At 33.1% G+C, this 15,436-nt stretch overlaps 1 protein-coding gene across 3 annotated transcripts in view; it reads right to left on the reverse strand.

Moving 5' to 3' along the window:
- LOC150104441 (uncharacterized) overlaps positions 1–15,436 on the reverse strand; it is a 328,160-nt gene that overhangs the window by 109,369 nt on the left and 203,355 nt on the right. For all 3 annotated transcript variants that reach the window (XM_090397017.1, XM_090397016.1, XM_090397015.1), the window contains 2 exons: positions 8,351–8,428; positions 159–338 (listed from right to left, as the gene is read on the reverse strand). In XM_090397017.1, coding sequence (XP_090253143.1) covers positions 159–338; positions 8,351–8,428 — 258 coding nt within the window. The remainder of the gene's footprint in view (positions 1–158; positions 339–8,350; positions 8,429–15,436) is intronic.

Genomic DNA, 15,436 nt, shown 5'->3' on the forward strand with positions numbered 1-15,436 from the left:
TTTCACTTTGTTTTCATTTTGGTATATATGTTTTCAAACTTATTGTTATAAATAACAATTTCCAGAACAAACTATATTATATTAAGTTTGTGTAGAACACTCATTTATTTATAAAGGATGCATGCTTTGCATATTTCATTAAAACAGAAACATCTCACCGATGCAACAAAAATATCACCAATCTTTTCATCTTGATCCCATTGTTTTATGCATTGTGTCATTGCAATTCCAAATATGTTATGGCACTGAAGAATTTGCTCAACACGATGAAACATTACACTTATTTTGCTTGGGCTTACAATTGGAGGATTGCTTTCTTCCAATGGATGCTTATAATCCTATAATAATAAATGCATTGAAGAGCTATTAAGCTTCAGGAGAAAAAAATTCAATCTTATACTAAACATGATATAACATTTGATAACAGATTCAAATTATTAAATTTATCGTAATATAATAAAAAAAAATATTTACTGACTAGTAGTTTAGAACATATGCATTTTTCTGTGAAACAAAGAAATGTAATACTGATATCTTTGACTCAAAACTTGGTAAATAAAACCACAAGACAACTAGTAATGCACTTTTACTGCATAGTACAAATATCTCAATTCATTCATATTTTAATTTTAAAATAAATTTATAGAATTTACTAGGGGTGGAGCTACGGCACCCAACACCCCCATGTTCCGGACTGGTAGGCTGGTTCTCCTTGAATTCTGATGACTCGAAAGGGGGGGGGGGGTTCAGCCCCTATCTTCAAAGCCTTGTTCTGCTCCAATGAACATGCATGGAAAGACGAATTTAAAGTTATCACCAATACTTTTCTAAAAAATGGTTACAGCCAAAACACTATTAACAAAATTCTCTACAAGACCTCAATAAAAATGAAGTTGTGAGACAGTTGCTCCTACTATGAGTAGGAGCAACTGTTATTGTCTGTTAAAGAGTTTTAGAAACAGTTTAATGTTTTAGATGCTGTAAGGATTATCGGAGATTCTTGGGGTGAAATTTCCCAAAAAACCTTGAATTGTGTCTGGAAAAAACTTTGTCCATCCTTTTTTTAAATGCAAGATAAACTAGACTACAATAAAACTATAACCATTCCTTACATTAAAGGGACATCAGATTAAAACAGAATACTACAAAAATACAACCTCAAAGCCACCTTTAAACCTCCTGTAAAATTAAAAAGCTTACTCAAGTCATCCAAAGACCCACTCCCTCTGCTGGCCCACCCTGGAGTATACCGCATTTATTGCACCTGTAATATACCATATATAGGGGAAACAGGATGCACAATTCCTATCAGACAAAAAGAACATAAACAACCCATTAAATATACTAACTATGGTGAAGCTGGCATTTCTGATCATGCCCTGAACACCTTACATAGAATTGACTGGAAAAGCACCAGTTGTTTACATCACATCAAAACATGGTATGAATGCAAATTTAAGGAAGCCTGTGAGATTATCATCAACCACCCAAATCTGAATAATAATGATGGTCTAAAAATCTCAAACATATGGAAGGCACATATTCGACCCATGGAACCTTCCTCTCTAAGAGTAACTCTAAACAGGACTGTAGATAATCCAGGATCCTAAATCAAAAATAACAATTGTAATGCTAAAAATAGGATATCATTGTTACTGAAAGCAAACTATCTATAAGAAAGAATGTTTGCTCATGTTATCATAAATAGAATTTAGCTTGATGTAGTTTCTAAATAATTAATTAATTTGTAATTTTTTTTCACTAGAGGTCATGCCAGTAGAATAACCTGTGATCAAATCACTGTTTCTCTAGCTTACTGTGTGTAATGTAACTCAGCTTGTCCTGTATATTTGTATATTCTCCAGATGATGTTCTTAATATAAAGATCAAAATGTCGGGAAATTAAAAGTTATTTATGACACAGTTGTAAAGTCCATAATTTCTAAAATGAATGCTGATCACCATGCAACACTAAAAGGAAAAAAAAAATACATGTATTTTTTGTTTTTTATTTTAAACATCTGATTCACTCTCATTATCTGATCAAGGAGGACTCTTCCAATGAATGTAATAAAATTATTGTTGCAGTCAAATTATTGCACTTAATTTGAATTTTGCTATAACAAGTATTATATAAATAATACATATACCTTTTACCAGAATTCACAGTATGATTAAGTAAAATTTTTGTGACTAGTAAATTTAAATAGTATTTCTGGAGCCATGTGAATAAGAGTAGCTAATTTTTGGTAAGGCTTGAAGGACATGTAAATATTATAAATTTTGAGAATGTGAAATTTTTCTCGAGTACTCTGGATTTAAGGAAGGGCAAAGGATTAATTTTGTGGTTTGGGTTTAGGGGAGAGTTAGGTTTAAGAGCAGAATGTAAAGTTTTGCTAATTTTGTTGCTGAAGGATGTGACTGCTTTCAGAGAAGAAACTAATATGGTCTGAGCAGATGGATAACTGTCTACACTACAATAGCACTACGGAGGGATGAATGAAAGAATAACTTTACTCAAAGAATAAGGAATCACCCAGAAAAAAAATTGACAAAAATTCAGGAAAAAAATCTAACACAAGTATTGTTCTCGGAGAAGCACAGAAATGTGACTTCAGCAGTCCACCAAATCAAGTCAGATTGCATTAAACTGCTTTTCATATTAGACATTTTTTTTGAGCATCAGGTCTAACATCTTCATCAGAAACACTCACTTGACCAATATACTTGAATATTATCTTCTAGTTTCCTTAAGCAAGTTTCTTTAATGCATTTATCTTTCATTTTCTGAAGTAGGTATGAAGAAGTATTGCACAGACAAAAGTAATACATTTAATTGAGAATTCCAATAAAAAAGGAGTCCACTGCAGATTCTATCTTGCACCTTGGAACATATATCACTTTGCTTCTGATATACGAAGGCTAGCTATATTATATTGTCTTTCAAATATTAACTTCGGAGTTCTATATCCTTGAAGAGTAATTAAACATACACAAAATTTTTTTCAAGATTAGAGATATTAACTCAGTGTTTTATTAGACCTTTCTGGCTGTCTTCCTTCCCTTGGTCTTGAGCCATTCATGGTATGTAGACTTTTTTCTTTTACACATTTTTTTTGAGAACCAAGGTTGGATGGTGGCTGAGAATTTGGAGTGGAATAAGGGATGATACCCTTCATTCCTGTGAGGAGGATTTCTATAATTCAGTCTGAGCAGTGTTTGGACCAGAAGAACTGAAGCAGTAGTTGGACTATGGGAAACTCATGGAGGTTATCCCATTTGGCACACCCTTGTAGTGCCAAAGGACACAAGACCGAAAAACTGGTCGGTGAAGGGTGTTCTGTGGTATAAGATTGTGATCTGAGTTACAAAGAAGAGAACTGACATCCGCAGTATACTTGGAAGGGTAGCTTGTTAGTGAGAGGTCCAGTGTGTTGGCAAATTGGAAGGGGGTTGTGAGGTATTAGGTAGGGAGATTGATTATCTGTGATAAGTCATTGCTGATGGCAAATCAGTATTCCAGCCTGCTTGATTGCTGAAATTGGAGAAGGAAAGCCAATATGAGTTGTGAACATTGAAGTCCCCAAGAAGGATGACCTGACTATTGTGGTATTTTGACTGCAGGAGGGAGAGAGAGAGAGAGAGAGATACTTGAAGAGATCAGAGTGGTTAATGGAGTTTGGAGAGTGATAGAGTTGATTTGGTAGAAAAATTATGAGTCAAAGCAGATCAAACAGTGAGGATTCAACATTTTGCAATCTGACATGGTATGTCAGTTCTGATGACTGACTCACAAATATAGTACAAGGTTCCATCATTACAGAACACAACCAACCTTTAGAAAAAGTAGAAGACATCCAATATTTAGGCTCAAATATAAATAATACTGTAAATGACATAATATTAAAAAAATATAAAGCTCACAATCAACACAGGAATAGAAAAAATATATGGAAATCGCCCCTCATTACCTTGGAAACAAAAATTAGGCTTTACAAAGAAAGCAACATCTCAGTTATCTTTTTATATGGTGGAGAAACATGGAATGTTTCCAACAAAAACAATAAAAACCATTAATAGCTTTAATACAACCTGCTTAAGAATGTTACTTGGTTACTCTTGGAAGGATCACATTCGCAATTCCACTATTTCAGAAGAGGCAAACCAAATACCCTTGATTGAAACCCAACACAGATGTCAACTTGATTGGTTTGGACATCAACTGAGACATCCTCCTTCTCCATACTTTGACATCTTAGTTTTATATGTCCCTCAAATGGACAAAGACGGAGAAGTGGACCAACTAAATAATTTTGGCGCAGTATATTGGCACCTTATCAGTACAGATACTCTCTCTCCATGAGAAATAACTCAACTGGTTAAAAACAGAGAAGCCTGGAAAGCTATATATAATAATTAACTTTTTCTTATTCCTATTTATTTAGTTTGCTTCCCTATTTGCAAATTGTAAATTGTAAATAAACCATGATGATGATGAGGTGGTGCACATAGTTCTGCTGTTTAGGACATGGCAACTGGTGAAGTGGGTGCAGAATTTTTTTTTGGTAAGAATGTTGGTGGATTGTGTGGTTGGATTTTTTTATGCTTTTTATAGTTTTTTGGATGGATTTTTTTTGTTCTTTATAAGTTTTTTAAAACAATTTTTTGTGAGAGAATTTTTTGTGATCTGCAGAAAAAATGCAGTTCTTTGGGTTGTGATCCATTGTATTTGGTGAGAAAGAGATAAAAAGTAAGTGGGGCATGCAGTAAGAGTTGAGAGACTTGCAAACATACTACCCATACAGAGGGAACTGGATCGCCTGTCTGCATGTATCCTCAACCTTATACTGCAGTCACAGTATTTGGTCTCCTTACAATCTATCTATCCCAATGGCTTTAACAGGCCTTTAAGGGCCACAACCTTCCAAGCATGCTTGGATTTCGTAACCGAAATACGAGGATAGAATGGTCACTCCTATGCCTCAAGGTATTCTTGGCTGTATCCATGTGTGTTCAAGGGGCCGGTTTGCCTGCTTGCGGGATGAAAAACACCAGATAAACTGGCGGAAAAAACCCTACTGTCCATGCCCAAGACCGGCTAACTTGGCTATGGCTGAGGAAGATCCTTCAGCTCCTCACGTCTCCGACGGGAATCGAACCTAGGACACTCCTTCCCCAGGCATATGGTTGCGAAGCGCAAAGCCACTAGGCTAACCGCGCAGACCTCCTTACAATCACGAACTGGAAAAAAATGTGGCTGAAAGATCTGATGCTAGATTATTGGAAAGCCTCCAGATTTATTACTAACATGTTCAGTCCTATGTACTAACCAGCAGACAGCCTGTGGAAATATTTCCCATGGGAGGGGGTCTGGGCTCCCCTACAGTGAGATTGGTATGTAATTGAGGATATTACTCTCGCTGCACATGGGAAGAGTGGGGAGACAGAAATTGTAATCCTTGCTCTAGTAGACCCAACATGCCTACAGCCACTTCAGGTCTCTAATAAGCAAAAAAGGTGGTATTTCACTGGTGATGAAAGGCATATACCACCTAGAAATATGACACTTATTTTAGTTTTTCTTATTATTATAAGAAAGAACCACACTCCACTACAAATATCTCACTGTCTCCCCCAGTACTCAATTCTCCCACTACACAAAACTATCCACCAATATTTTTTGTCTGTACATTGCATGTGTTCTAATCGCTGATTTGCCTGTAAGCAGGATGATAAAGCAGAGTTTCTGGGAGGAAAACCCATGCTACCTCTAGCTCTTATGCCAATAGAACTTTGTTTCCATTGATACTTATGTTAGTAATGCCTATTTTCAATTCTGCTGACAATGAGTTTGTGTTTATGTTTATTGTAGCTTACTTTTTACTGTTTGCCTGGCACAATGAAACCATCGGGGGGGGGGGGGGTCTGATTTAATCAGGCAATGTCCCTGTTGGAATGAAATTTCATCATGTTGCACAACCATATTTGTTTCTGGTTTATATGGCTGGCTAAGTCCCAGACTAGGAGAAAATGCTCATTCATCAAATACACAGGGAATCCCTTCAATGGGGTGCATAGTGTGAAATTGAGATTGGACATTATGTTAGAAGTCCTAGTTGGTTTTCTGCATTCCTGAAGTTATGTGGAGGTCTCCTCCCAGTTATCTAGCTTTGACTCTTAACTGACCCTTTTGCTACATTAAAATGATAATGATTATTCCAATGCTCACAACGCCAGTCTGTTTAAACCTTTATGCCAGTTCTGAACATCACCTTTTAATTATTGCCCTTCTCAGTTTTGCATCACTGAAAAAATAAACTGGAAATCCACCTCAAATCACTTCATGTTATCAATGTACTGAATAGTAGTGGCCCAAGTATTGAAATACTGCGATGCTACTGGTCACTTGAATTCTTAAGCTGCATACACATCCATGTTTGTTCCATTTCTATAACAGACTTCCATGTATATCCTATCACATTCCTTTACAAAATCCATTTCCTTCATCCAATTCAACTGTTACTTTATGATAACAATGCTTTTCCTAATACCATCAAGTATATTATTTGCATCCACCCATTTCTGAATTATTTTCATAACTTTTCCAATATCTTAACCACCACTCTAGAGATACTAATCAACATATATAATTTATCACCTGTCTTGGAGTTCCTTTATGCAACAGAACATATTCTGTCCCCCTTTCACTCTCTCGAGACTTCAACAGAGCTCAGACATAAAGGTCAATTCTTTAGTGCATCCCTGTAACACAGGCCAATACTCCTTTCAAGCCATCACTTTATTCACACTGAGATTTTATAATATCCTAAGCACCTCCAGTACATATACATTCATCTCCACACCATATCGCCAACTGGATGATACAGCCTAATTGAATCATTTTAATCAAATTAATTACAAAAGAGAAAGTGTAAAATCTCGTGAGAAATTAATTTTTCAAGAGAATTTTCGCTAAAGATTTTCCAGTTTTTTTTTGTTGAATTTATAAAGAAATAATGTGCTTAATAAAATGCTAAAATATAAAAGAAAAATTTGCTGTCAGTATGCACCCAGATTTTAGACTTGTTGGTAAAAGCTTAGTAAGAGTTAAGCCGGATTATCACTGAATTCCATCCAAATCGTAAGGTAAGCGGCAAGTGATGACGTCAATTTTGTCCTTACTTCTGGCTAATCCTGGGATACTCTTAATTAAGAACAAAGGACTGAAAATGAAATGAAAGGGGATGCAATGCTTGGTTCAAGGTCTTTTTTTTCTTGGCTCTTTACCTTCCACTTTTACGGGGGGGCTTCTTTCCTTGTTCCAGGAGGATTGTTCTTCCCGCCGCTGACGCTGGATGTTTCTCCACCATCTGCTCTCTCTCTCTCTCTCGACTCTGGGTAGCTACAACAGAACCCCAGCGAGTCCGACGAATTAAAACTCTCAAGGACTGAGCAGACGGAAGTTTGTTGCAGAATGCAAATCAAACTTTCCACTCGTGATTGTTTGCAAGTAAGCCATTATTTCATCATAATATGTTATGAGAACATAACTCGAGATCGTAAGTGATTGCAAGAGGTTATTTGATAACTGGCAGTTAAAATTGAATCTGAATTGAGGGAGGATTGTATGTTGTTAAGTGTGTTTAACTCGCAGATTATATGTGATAGAGTCAGAATTAGTACCAATTAAGTATTGAATGTGGCGGAAGCAAGTTGTTACAATCCCTTTTAGAATATATATGCTTGCTTGTAAGCTAAGTTGTGTCACAGGAGACACTTTTATGTCAAAGTACAGTAAGGTTTCTGAAAGTGAATGCACTATAAGTTATACTGCTTAGATAGCAAATTGTTTAGTAAGTTAAAGAGCTTTTGATTGAATTAATCTTTTAGCAACTTTTATGTGCTCTGTACCATTTCCTTTAGATCGAAATAAATATGTTTTTGTTTTGTAATTACTTGGTTATTATTCCTTAGCCAATGCACTATCCTGAACAATTTAGCGAACCTGCGAGAATAGTAGAAAATAATTGGCCAAGACTTGCAAGTAAAGAAATTATGCAAATGTATTAATTTAATTTTGTTATCTTCTCACCCTAACTTTCAAGCAATAGAAGGTCAATTAAGTGGGGCAGTCGTTATGAAAATATAAATTTCTTAATTGATATTGCGCAAATGTTTAGGAACTGCTATGTTAGATAGGCTTACTACACAAGGTCTAACTAACAGCAGAAAAAGAGGGGACAAAAGATTAAATTTAAGTAAAGACATAGATAGACAGAAAAAGAAAAAAAGAATAACAACAAATATTTTACAAAAGGATTCATTTAGAAAAATTCTACTGAATACTTACTCTAATAAGTCTTTGAAGTGAGTTGACATAGGAATTTTCACTATCAACGATTGTTCCCACAATGCATCTTCGTTTCATCTAGGAAAAAAAAAAAAAATGATAAAAATATAAATGCAATTAATATGAGAGAAAGAGAAAGAATGAGAAAAACAACAGTCAACTCTTAACTACAAAGGCATAGAAATCAAAAGTAATAGTTATTAATTTTTGTTATAAAGGCTCTTTGCTATATAAGAATTAACTGTATTATAAACGGCAAGTGAAAAAGGATTTTATTCATATCCCAGTCAGTGCACCATACACAAACAAAAAAAGAATGGACAAATAATGGATTAAACCTGTCACTGGAATTACAACTTCAGAAGACTAAGCATTCAGTCATTTGAAGTTAAGAAAAATGTAATGCAGAGAAAAAAGTCTTCTTCTTTATGCATTAGATGTGATATCTGTTGCAACCAAGACTTTATCTTATTTAATGGTATCTTTTAGTCTTTTTCTAGGTCTTCCTATTCTTCTCTTATTCTTTGGTTTCCAATTATAGACTTGTTTTATTATTCTATCTTCACTTCTTCATTTTATTCTTCAGCTGATACCCAATTGTTTACTGCTTGTATTTCACATTATAAATTATATCATCATACGTATCAAGGATTTGGGCCTGTCCCGGTTTTCTTTTTCCTAATGGCTTGTACTTTAAGGCTTGTTTTGGTAATCTTTCTGTTTTCATTCTTTGAACGTATTCCATCCATTTATGTTTATATTTTTTAATTTTTTCTATTACTGGTTCTTGGTTTAATTCTTTCATAATATCTTCGTTTCTTTGGTGATCAAATAGGGTATACTTTGCAGTTTTTCTCATAAACTTCATTTCTGCTGTTGTTAATCTTTGTCTTTTGTTTTATTGTCCAGATTTTGCTTCCATACATATCCATACATTGCTTCCATACATATTAGACCAGTAGGGCTAATGTATTGTATACTTTTGACCTGGTTTGTTTTTGAACTAGGTTTGGTTTAAATATAGAGTTAATTACACCTGTTATTTTTAAATATTTTCCAATTTTTACGTTTATATCTTTTTTCGTTTTCATATGTGATCACACATCCTAGGTAGTTTAATGAATTCACCTGTTCTAAGATCTTGTTATCTATTACTATTTTAGTTCTTGCTGGATCTTGTCCTTTAAAGGCCATAGTTTTTGATTTTTCCATTGATATTATCATACCATAATCTTTGGATATCTCATTTAGATTTAAAATAGCTTTCTGTAAGTTATCTTCAGAATTTGTAATTATTATTTGGTCGTTGGCAAAGAGGAGTGTGTTTAAATTAACTGTATGTGAAAGTTTAATTCCTTGATGTAAATTTTTACTCCATTTTATTATTATTTCATTTAAGTAGATATTAAAGAGAGTTGCTGAGAGGGGACATCCCTGTCGGACACCTTGGTTTATCTCGCTTGTATATGATAGCTCGTGATTTAATGTTATTTGTATTTGATTATTTTCATATATACTTGTGACAGCTTTTTGGGATATTATTTGGTATTTGTCTTTCTTTTAATATGGTAAATATGTTTCTTTTAACTTTGTAAATTATTTAAATTTAAACTTTGTAAAAATTATAAATTATTAGTTTAAACCTTGTAAGCAAACAAAGTTTGTGCCTGAAGTATCTTCAGGAATGGGGCAACTCGTGGCAAAGGTGGACTAAGTTCTCATCACTTTCCTTAGTATTCCATAATGCAAAGCACATCCCCCCCCCTTGTTGACATGTATACTGCTATGCATTATGGGAAGGGTCACTATCCAGACTGGTTCCGACCTTTATTGAAGAGACCTCAAAGTGATGAGAACTTAGTCCACCTTTGCTATGAGTTGCCTTAGTCCTGAAGATACTTCAGGTGCAAACTTTGTTTGCTTACACTGGGATAAAGGATTAAACTAAATATATAATTTATATTCTAACCAAGTGAGAAAAAATTTCCAACAAATGTATTTCATATTGTTTCCTTATATCTGTATTTTTTATTTTATCAAGTCTAGTTTTATTTACTATTTTTTTTTTAATATATTCATTTCACCTATGTTTAATATTTGTCTTGTTTCTGCATGGGAGCCTGTGTAGCTCAGTGGATGTGGCGTTTGCACACCACCGCGCTTGGCCGCACGAAGGAAGGCTTGGTTTCGAGTCTAGTCGGCGACTAGAGGAAATTTTCTAAGCTTTTTTTTTTTCGACCGGTTCCCGAGTTAGTCGATCTCTGGCACGGGCAAGCAGGTTTTTCCTCCCGGAAACTCGGGTTTTTCATCCTGTAAACTCAAGAAAATCGACCGTAGAACCCACATTATTTCAGACATTAAATATATTGTGGTAGGATTAGGGACGAGATGGCGGCACATTTGAGCCGTCTCTCTTCACTGTGTACTGCTTAATTAGTGATAGCCTTGGGCCACCTGTCTCTGATTGGGTACCAGTGGAGATTGAACTGCCCACTTAGTCTCCAAAAGTTAGATAGGGCTAAATGGCCTCGCCTACTCCCGTATACAGGAATAAAAAGGCGTTAGCTGATTTTTTTTTTTTTTTTTTTTTTGCTTTGCTTTATATGTCATAATAGGCCTGATTACTGCTTTACAAATTCTGGTTTTTGTCTCTACTTTAAGAAGTTTATTTTTCCATATTGTTTCATTCAAGTATCCTAATATTCATGTAGCTTTTACAACTTGTTCTCTGACTTCTAGATGTGGCCTTCCTTCCCAGTTCACTTGAAATACCTAAATAATTGTAAGTTGTATAACAATTCTAATTTGCATCTTTGTGGTTCACTTTTAAAAATAAAATAAATACATTTTATTTTATTTTTTGATATCTTCATATTATATAATTTTGCTGCTTTATTAAATGCATGTAGTAATATTTGTAGCTGAGTTTCATTTTCAGCAATTAATAGTACATCATCTGCATAACATATAGTTATTGTTCTATTACAGGAAAACCTTGCTTAATACCATTAATTAATCCATCAATTAATGCGTGCTAAGTGAAATCGCATTAAGCGAATACAATAAACAATACGAATAATTATAACTAATCCATCAGTTAGCAAAACTTTTTGGAAAAAAAATGACAGTATAAGCTATATTAGAGGATAAAATTAACAAAGTTAATAAAAATCAATTCCTTACATTTTTATTTAATGTCTAAACATTTGATTGAGCTACTCTGTTCACATAAAAATTAAGTTAAGATGTTTGAATCGTGCTCGACTTTATCATTTTGTCATGTACAATTTGCAACAGCTGGGGATCTTTATCAAGATTTCAGCAGACTTTGAAGCTTTGTTCCATATCAGGATCAGCATCAAACAAAATTTCCTTAGCATGCTCAATGTGATTGAAAACTAGATCAATTTTTTTTTTTCAGTTAGCTTCGTAGTTATAACATTCTCTTCTTGTTTGTACTCCTCATCTTCTTCTTCATGTGCACGCCTTTCTTCTAGTTGAAGGAGATCATTCTCACTTATCTGTTCTGAATGGGAATGGAGCAAGTTTCTCACATCTTCATTATCCAGTTCATTAAATCCAAGTTTTTTTCCAATTGCTGATTTCTTCAATAATGTTAGACCTTGGATTTTGCGCACAATAAACTAACATAGGCTTGAGTTTAAAGTCGTCTTCTGCATTTCCTCCTAACAGAAGCATAATACGATCTTTAGATACTTTGTATCCTGGTTGAGATGCTTCAGTTGTATATAGGAAAATTTTTGTTGGCATATGCTTCCAAAGGGACCAGTTTTGTCGACGTTGAATATTTCACGATCGTCATAATCACCCTCCTGAATTATCCTTCACAATTCTCCAGTGAACTTTGCTGCAGAATCTTTATCAGCACTAGCAGATTACACAGTTATTCTTACATTATGCAGTCCAGCTTGATTTTTAAAATGGTCAAACCATCCTAAACTCTCTCAGTAAAACTTTCACATTCCTCTGAAATTTGGTTTCTTTCAATGAAGTAAAAATATTGAGAGCTTTTGTCTGAATATTCCTTGTACTAAGAGGTATTCTTTTTTTTTTTTTGGTTATAATCATCAATCCAGACTGATAGAAGTCGCTTCATCTCGATCATTAAATGGCTTCCATTTTGGGTGATCTGCATGCTTAAAGAAGCAGTAGCAACTTTTCCTTGTTCTTTGCTCTTATTTAATATAGTCCAAACTGTAGACTTGCTGTATCCCAGGTCTCGCACAATCATTGTATTACTAGTGCCACTTTCACGTTTCTTAATGATTCCATCTTTTCTGGTCGCTGCAGATTGGTGACAAAAAATTCTGCATAACGTAAAAAAATCTCGTTAACTGATTAATCACTCGCTTAAAGTGGGAAATAGTATCATTTCACTCATTCACGCTGATTATCGTATATATCGAATTCACGTTAAGCAAGGTTTTCCTGTATTTATTTTCACTCCTGTATTTTGTATTTTATTAACTTTTTGTATTATTTCATCCATTATTATACTGAATACTGTTGGGCTTAAAGAGTCTCCTTATCTAATGCCATTACTAATTTGTATATCTTTACTTATTTTTTCTTGAGTTTTTAGCTATTATTATCATATATTTCTTTAATTATCTGTATTATGTTTACTGATACTTCATGCAATATTTCTATTACATCTTGATTTAATATTCTGACAAATGCTTTTTCCAGATCTATAAAGCATATAAATAGTTTCTTAGTGTATTATATTGTTTTCTCTATCAACTGTCTGATTATGAATATTGCATCTGTACATGATCTCTCCTCTCTGAAACCTTGTTGTTCATCTAATAATTTCCTCTTTTATTTATTATTTAGGATTCTTGTTAGTACTTTTAATGAGGCATTTAATAAATTTATCCCTCTATAATTTTCTAGGTTTCTTTTATCTCCTTTTTTAAATGTTGGTATTGCTATATTTTTTTCGCATTCTACTGGAAACTTTTTTGTATTTATTATTTGGTTGTATAGTATATTTAAACTCTGAATTATAATTTCTTTACCATTTTTTTACTAATTCATTATTGATATTATTTAAAATTTAAATAATTTTAAAATTTTTTTATTGCATTTTCAATGTCTGTTATTTCAATTTTGATTTGTATTTATTTCTTCTTCTTGATTTGTTTACCTAGTTGTATTTTATTTCAACTGTTTGGTTATTAAGGTTTTCAAAATAATTTTCTAATTCTCCTATTTCTACTTTTAATATTGGAATATATTCTGCTTCTTCCTTCTTTTGTGTAATAATAAATCTCCATATTTGTTTCTGTATATCATAGAAATCATGTTGAAGTGCTTTTGTATATGATACCCAAAATGGATTTTTGCTTTCTATTTTCTTTTGATTAACTTTATTTCTTATTCCTTTATATTCATTCCAATTATCTGTTGGTTTTATCTGTAGATATTTTTATATTTTTCTTTTGTTAATATTTTTATTTCTTCTTTATACCATAGAGTCCATCTTCTTGATTTTGTTATTTTTTTTTTTTTTACTCCTAATACTTCTGTTGCTATTTCAGTTAAATTTGTTTTAAAAATTATGCCACTAACGTCTTCTATTTCTGATAGGTATATTACTTTGTTACATATATTATAATTTATTATTGATTCCTATCCTCTTGTGTTTCCAAAAGTTATTTTATGCTGTTTATTATGCTGATAAAATGTATTCATTATTCTTAACTTATTTGTACAGAATTGTATCAATGGTTCTCCATTATTGTTTGTTTCTTCATTAAATCTTTGGATAATTCCATTTATTGATATATTTCATATTCTTGCATTTAAGTTTTCCATTATAATTAATTTTTTATTTGGTTTTAGTTCTTATATTTGTTATTATTATTTGTTGTAAGTCCTCACAGAAAGCTTCTGTTTTTTCTTTTCTTCCTTCTTCTGAGGTATATACTGCAATTATATTTATTTTACCTCCATCTGTTTTATCCTAACTTTTAATATTCTTTCGTTTATATATTTATATTCTTCTATATTTTTATTTAATTTTTTATGTATCACTATTTCTACTCCAACTACAGAAAAATGTAAGAAAGCAAAATGTTTATAAGTAGCAAAATAAGTCACTGGAAGAGTATGATAAAAATATAGTAAACAAATATCATGGATGCGGCAAATGTTCTAGAGGAGATGAAAACACTTTAAAATGGAGGAAAGAATACTCTGTAAAGGAATCAGAGATGTAAAGGAATCAGAGATAATAAAGGTGACATAAAAACCAAAGATTAAAGATATCCAGGTATCTGGAGAAATTTTCTTGGAAATGCTGTTAAATGAAACAAGTGACAGAACATCAAATGAAAATATTCAAGAAGAATGTAATCAGCAGTGCATATCAATCCTTGAGGTAGAAAAGGCCATCAGAAAACTGAAAGGTTAGATTAAGAATATCAGCAGCTGGATTAGATATCTGACCAGAAAATGTGCAAATATGGATATACAAAGTTTTTGTGTGACTATTCTATAATTATGCATGGCATTGATGTGCTTATAGATTTTCTACTTCTATGTATACGATTACTTAATAAACTATATATATATATATATATATATATATATATATAGTTTATAAATAAAACTATATATTTTTAAATTGTTTTTGTATTTTTCATTTTTTATTTTTTTGCTTAGTCTGGAAACTCTGCTCTAGAGACCAAACATGGAACTTTTTCAAGCCCTTTCATGGCCTCTGATAAGCAGGACAGTGGTCTCACCACCAGGCGATGACATTCACCTTTCACCTAAAAACAATCGCAAACATCTATGCCCATGGTTTTATTTCTTATATTCAAAGGAAGGATTCAAACCCGCAGCTTGTTAGTTGGAGAGCAGGTATGCTAACCACTCGGCCAACCAGACCAGCAAACCTGATTGGCTAAGCTACATACAATAACTACAATTTATAAATAAAAAATATAAACAACAGTGACTGCAATTGTTAGCAAAACAAGAGAAGTCAATTAAAATGTGAATGATGGCTAGTCGAGTAGTACAGAACTTGTACATGGGCACTTCATCAGCTTTCAC

Source organism: Typopeltis vanoorti, chromosome 8 (assembly GCF_054136105.1).
Source record: "Typopeltis vanoorti isolate ZY-2024b chromosome 8, IOZ_Tvanoo_1.0, whole genome shotgun sequence".
NCBI lineage: Eukaryota > Metazoa > Arthropoda > Arachnida > Uropygi > Thelyphonidae > Typopeltis > Typopeltis vanoorti.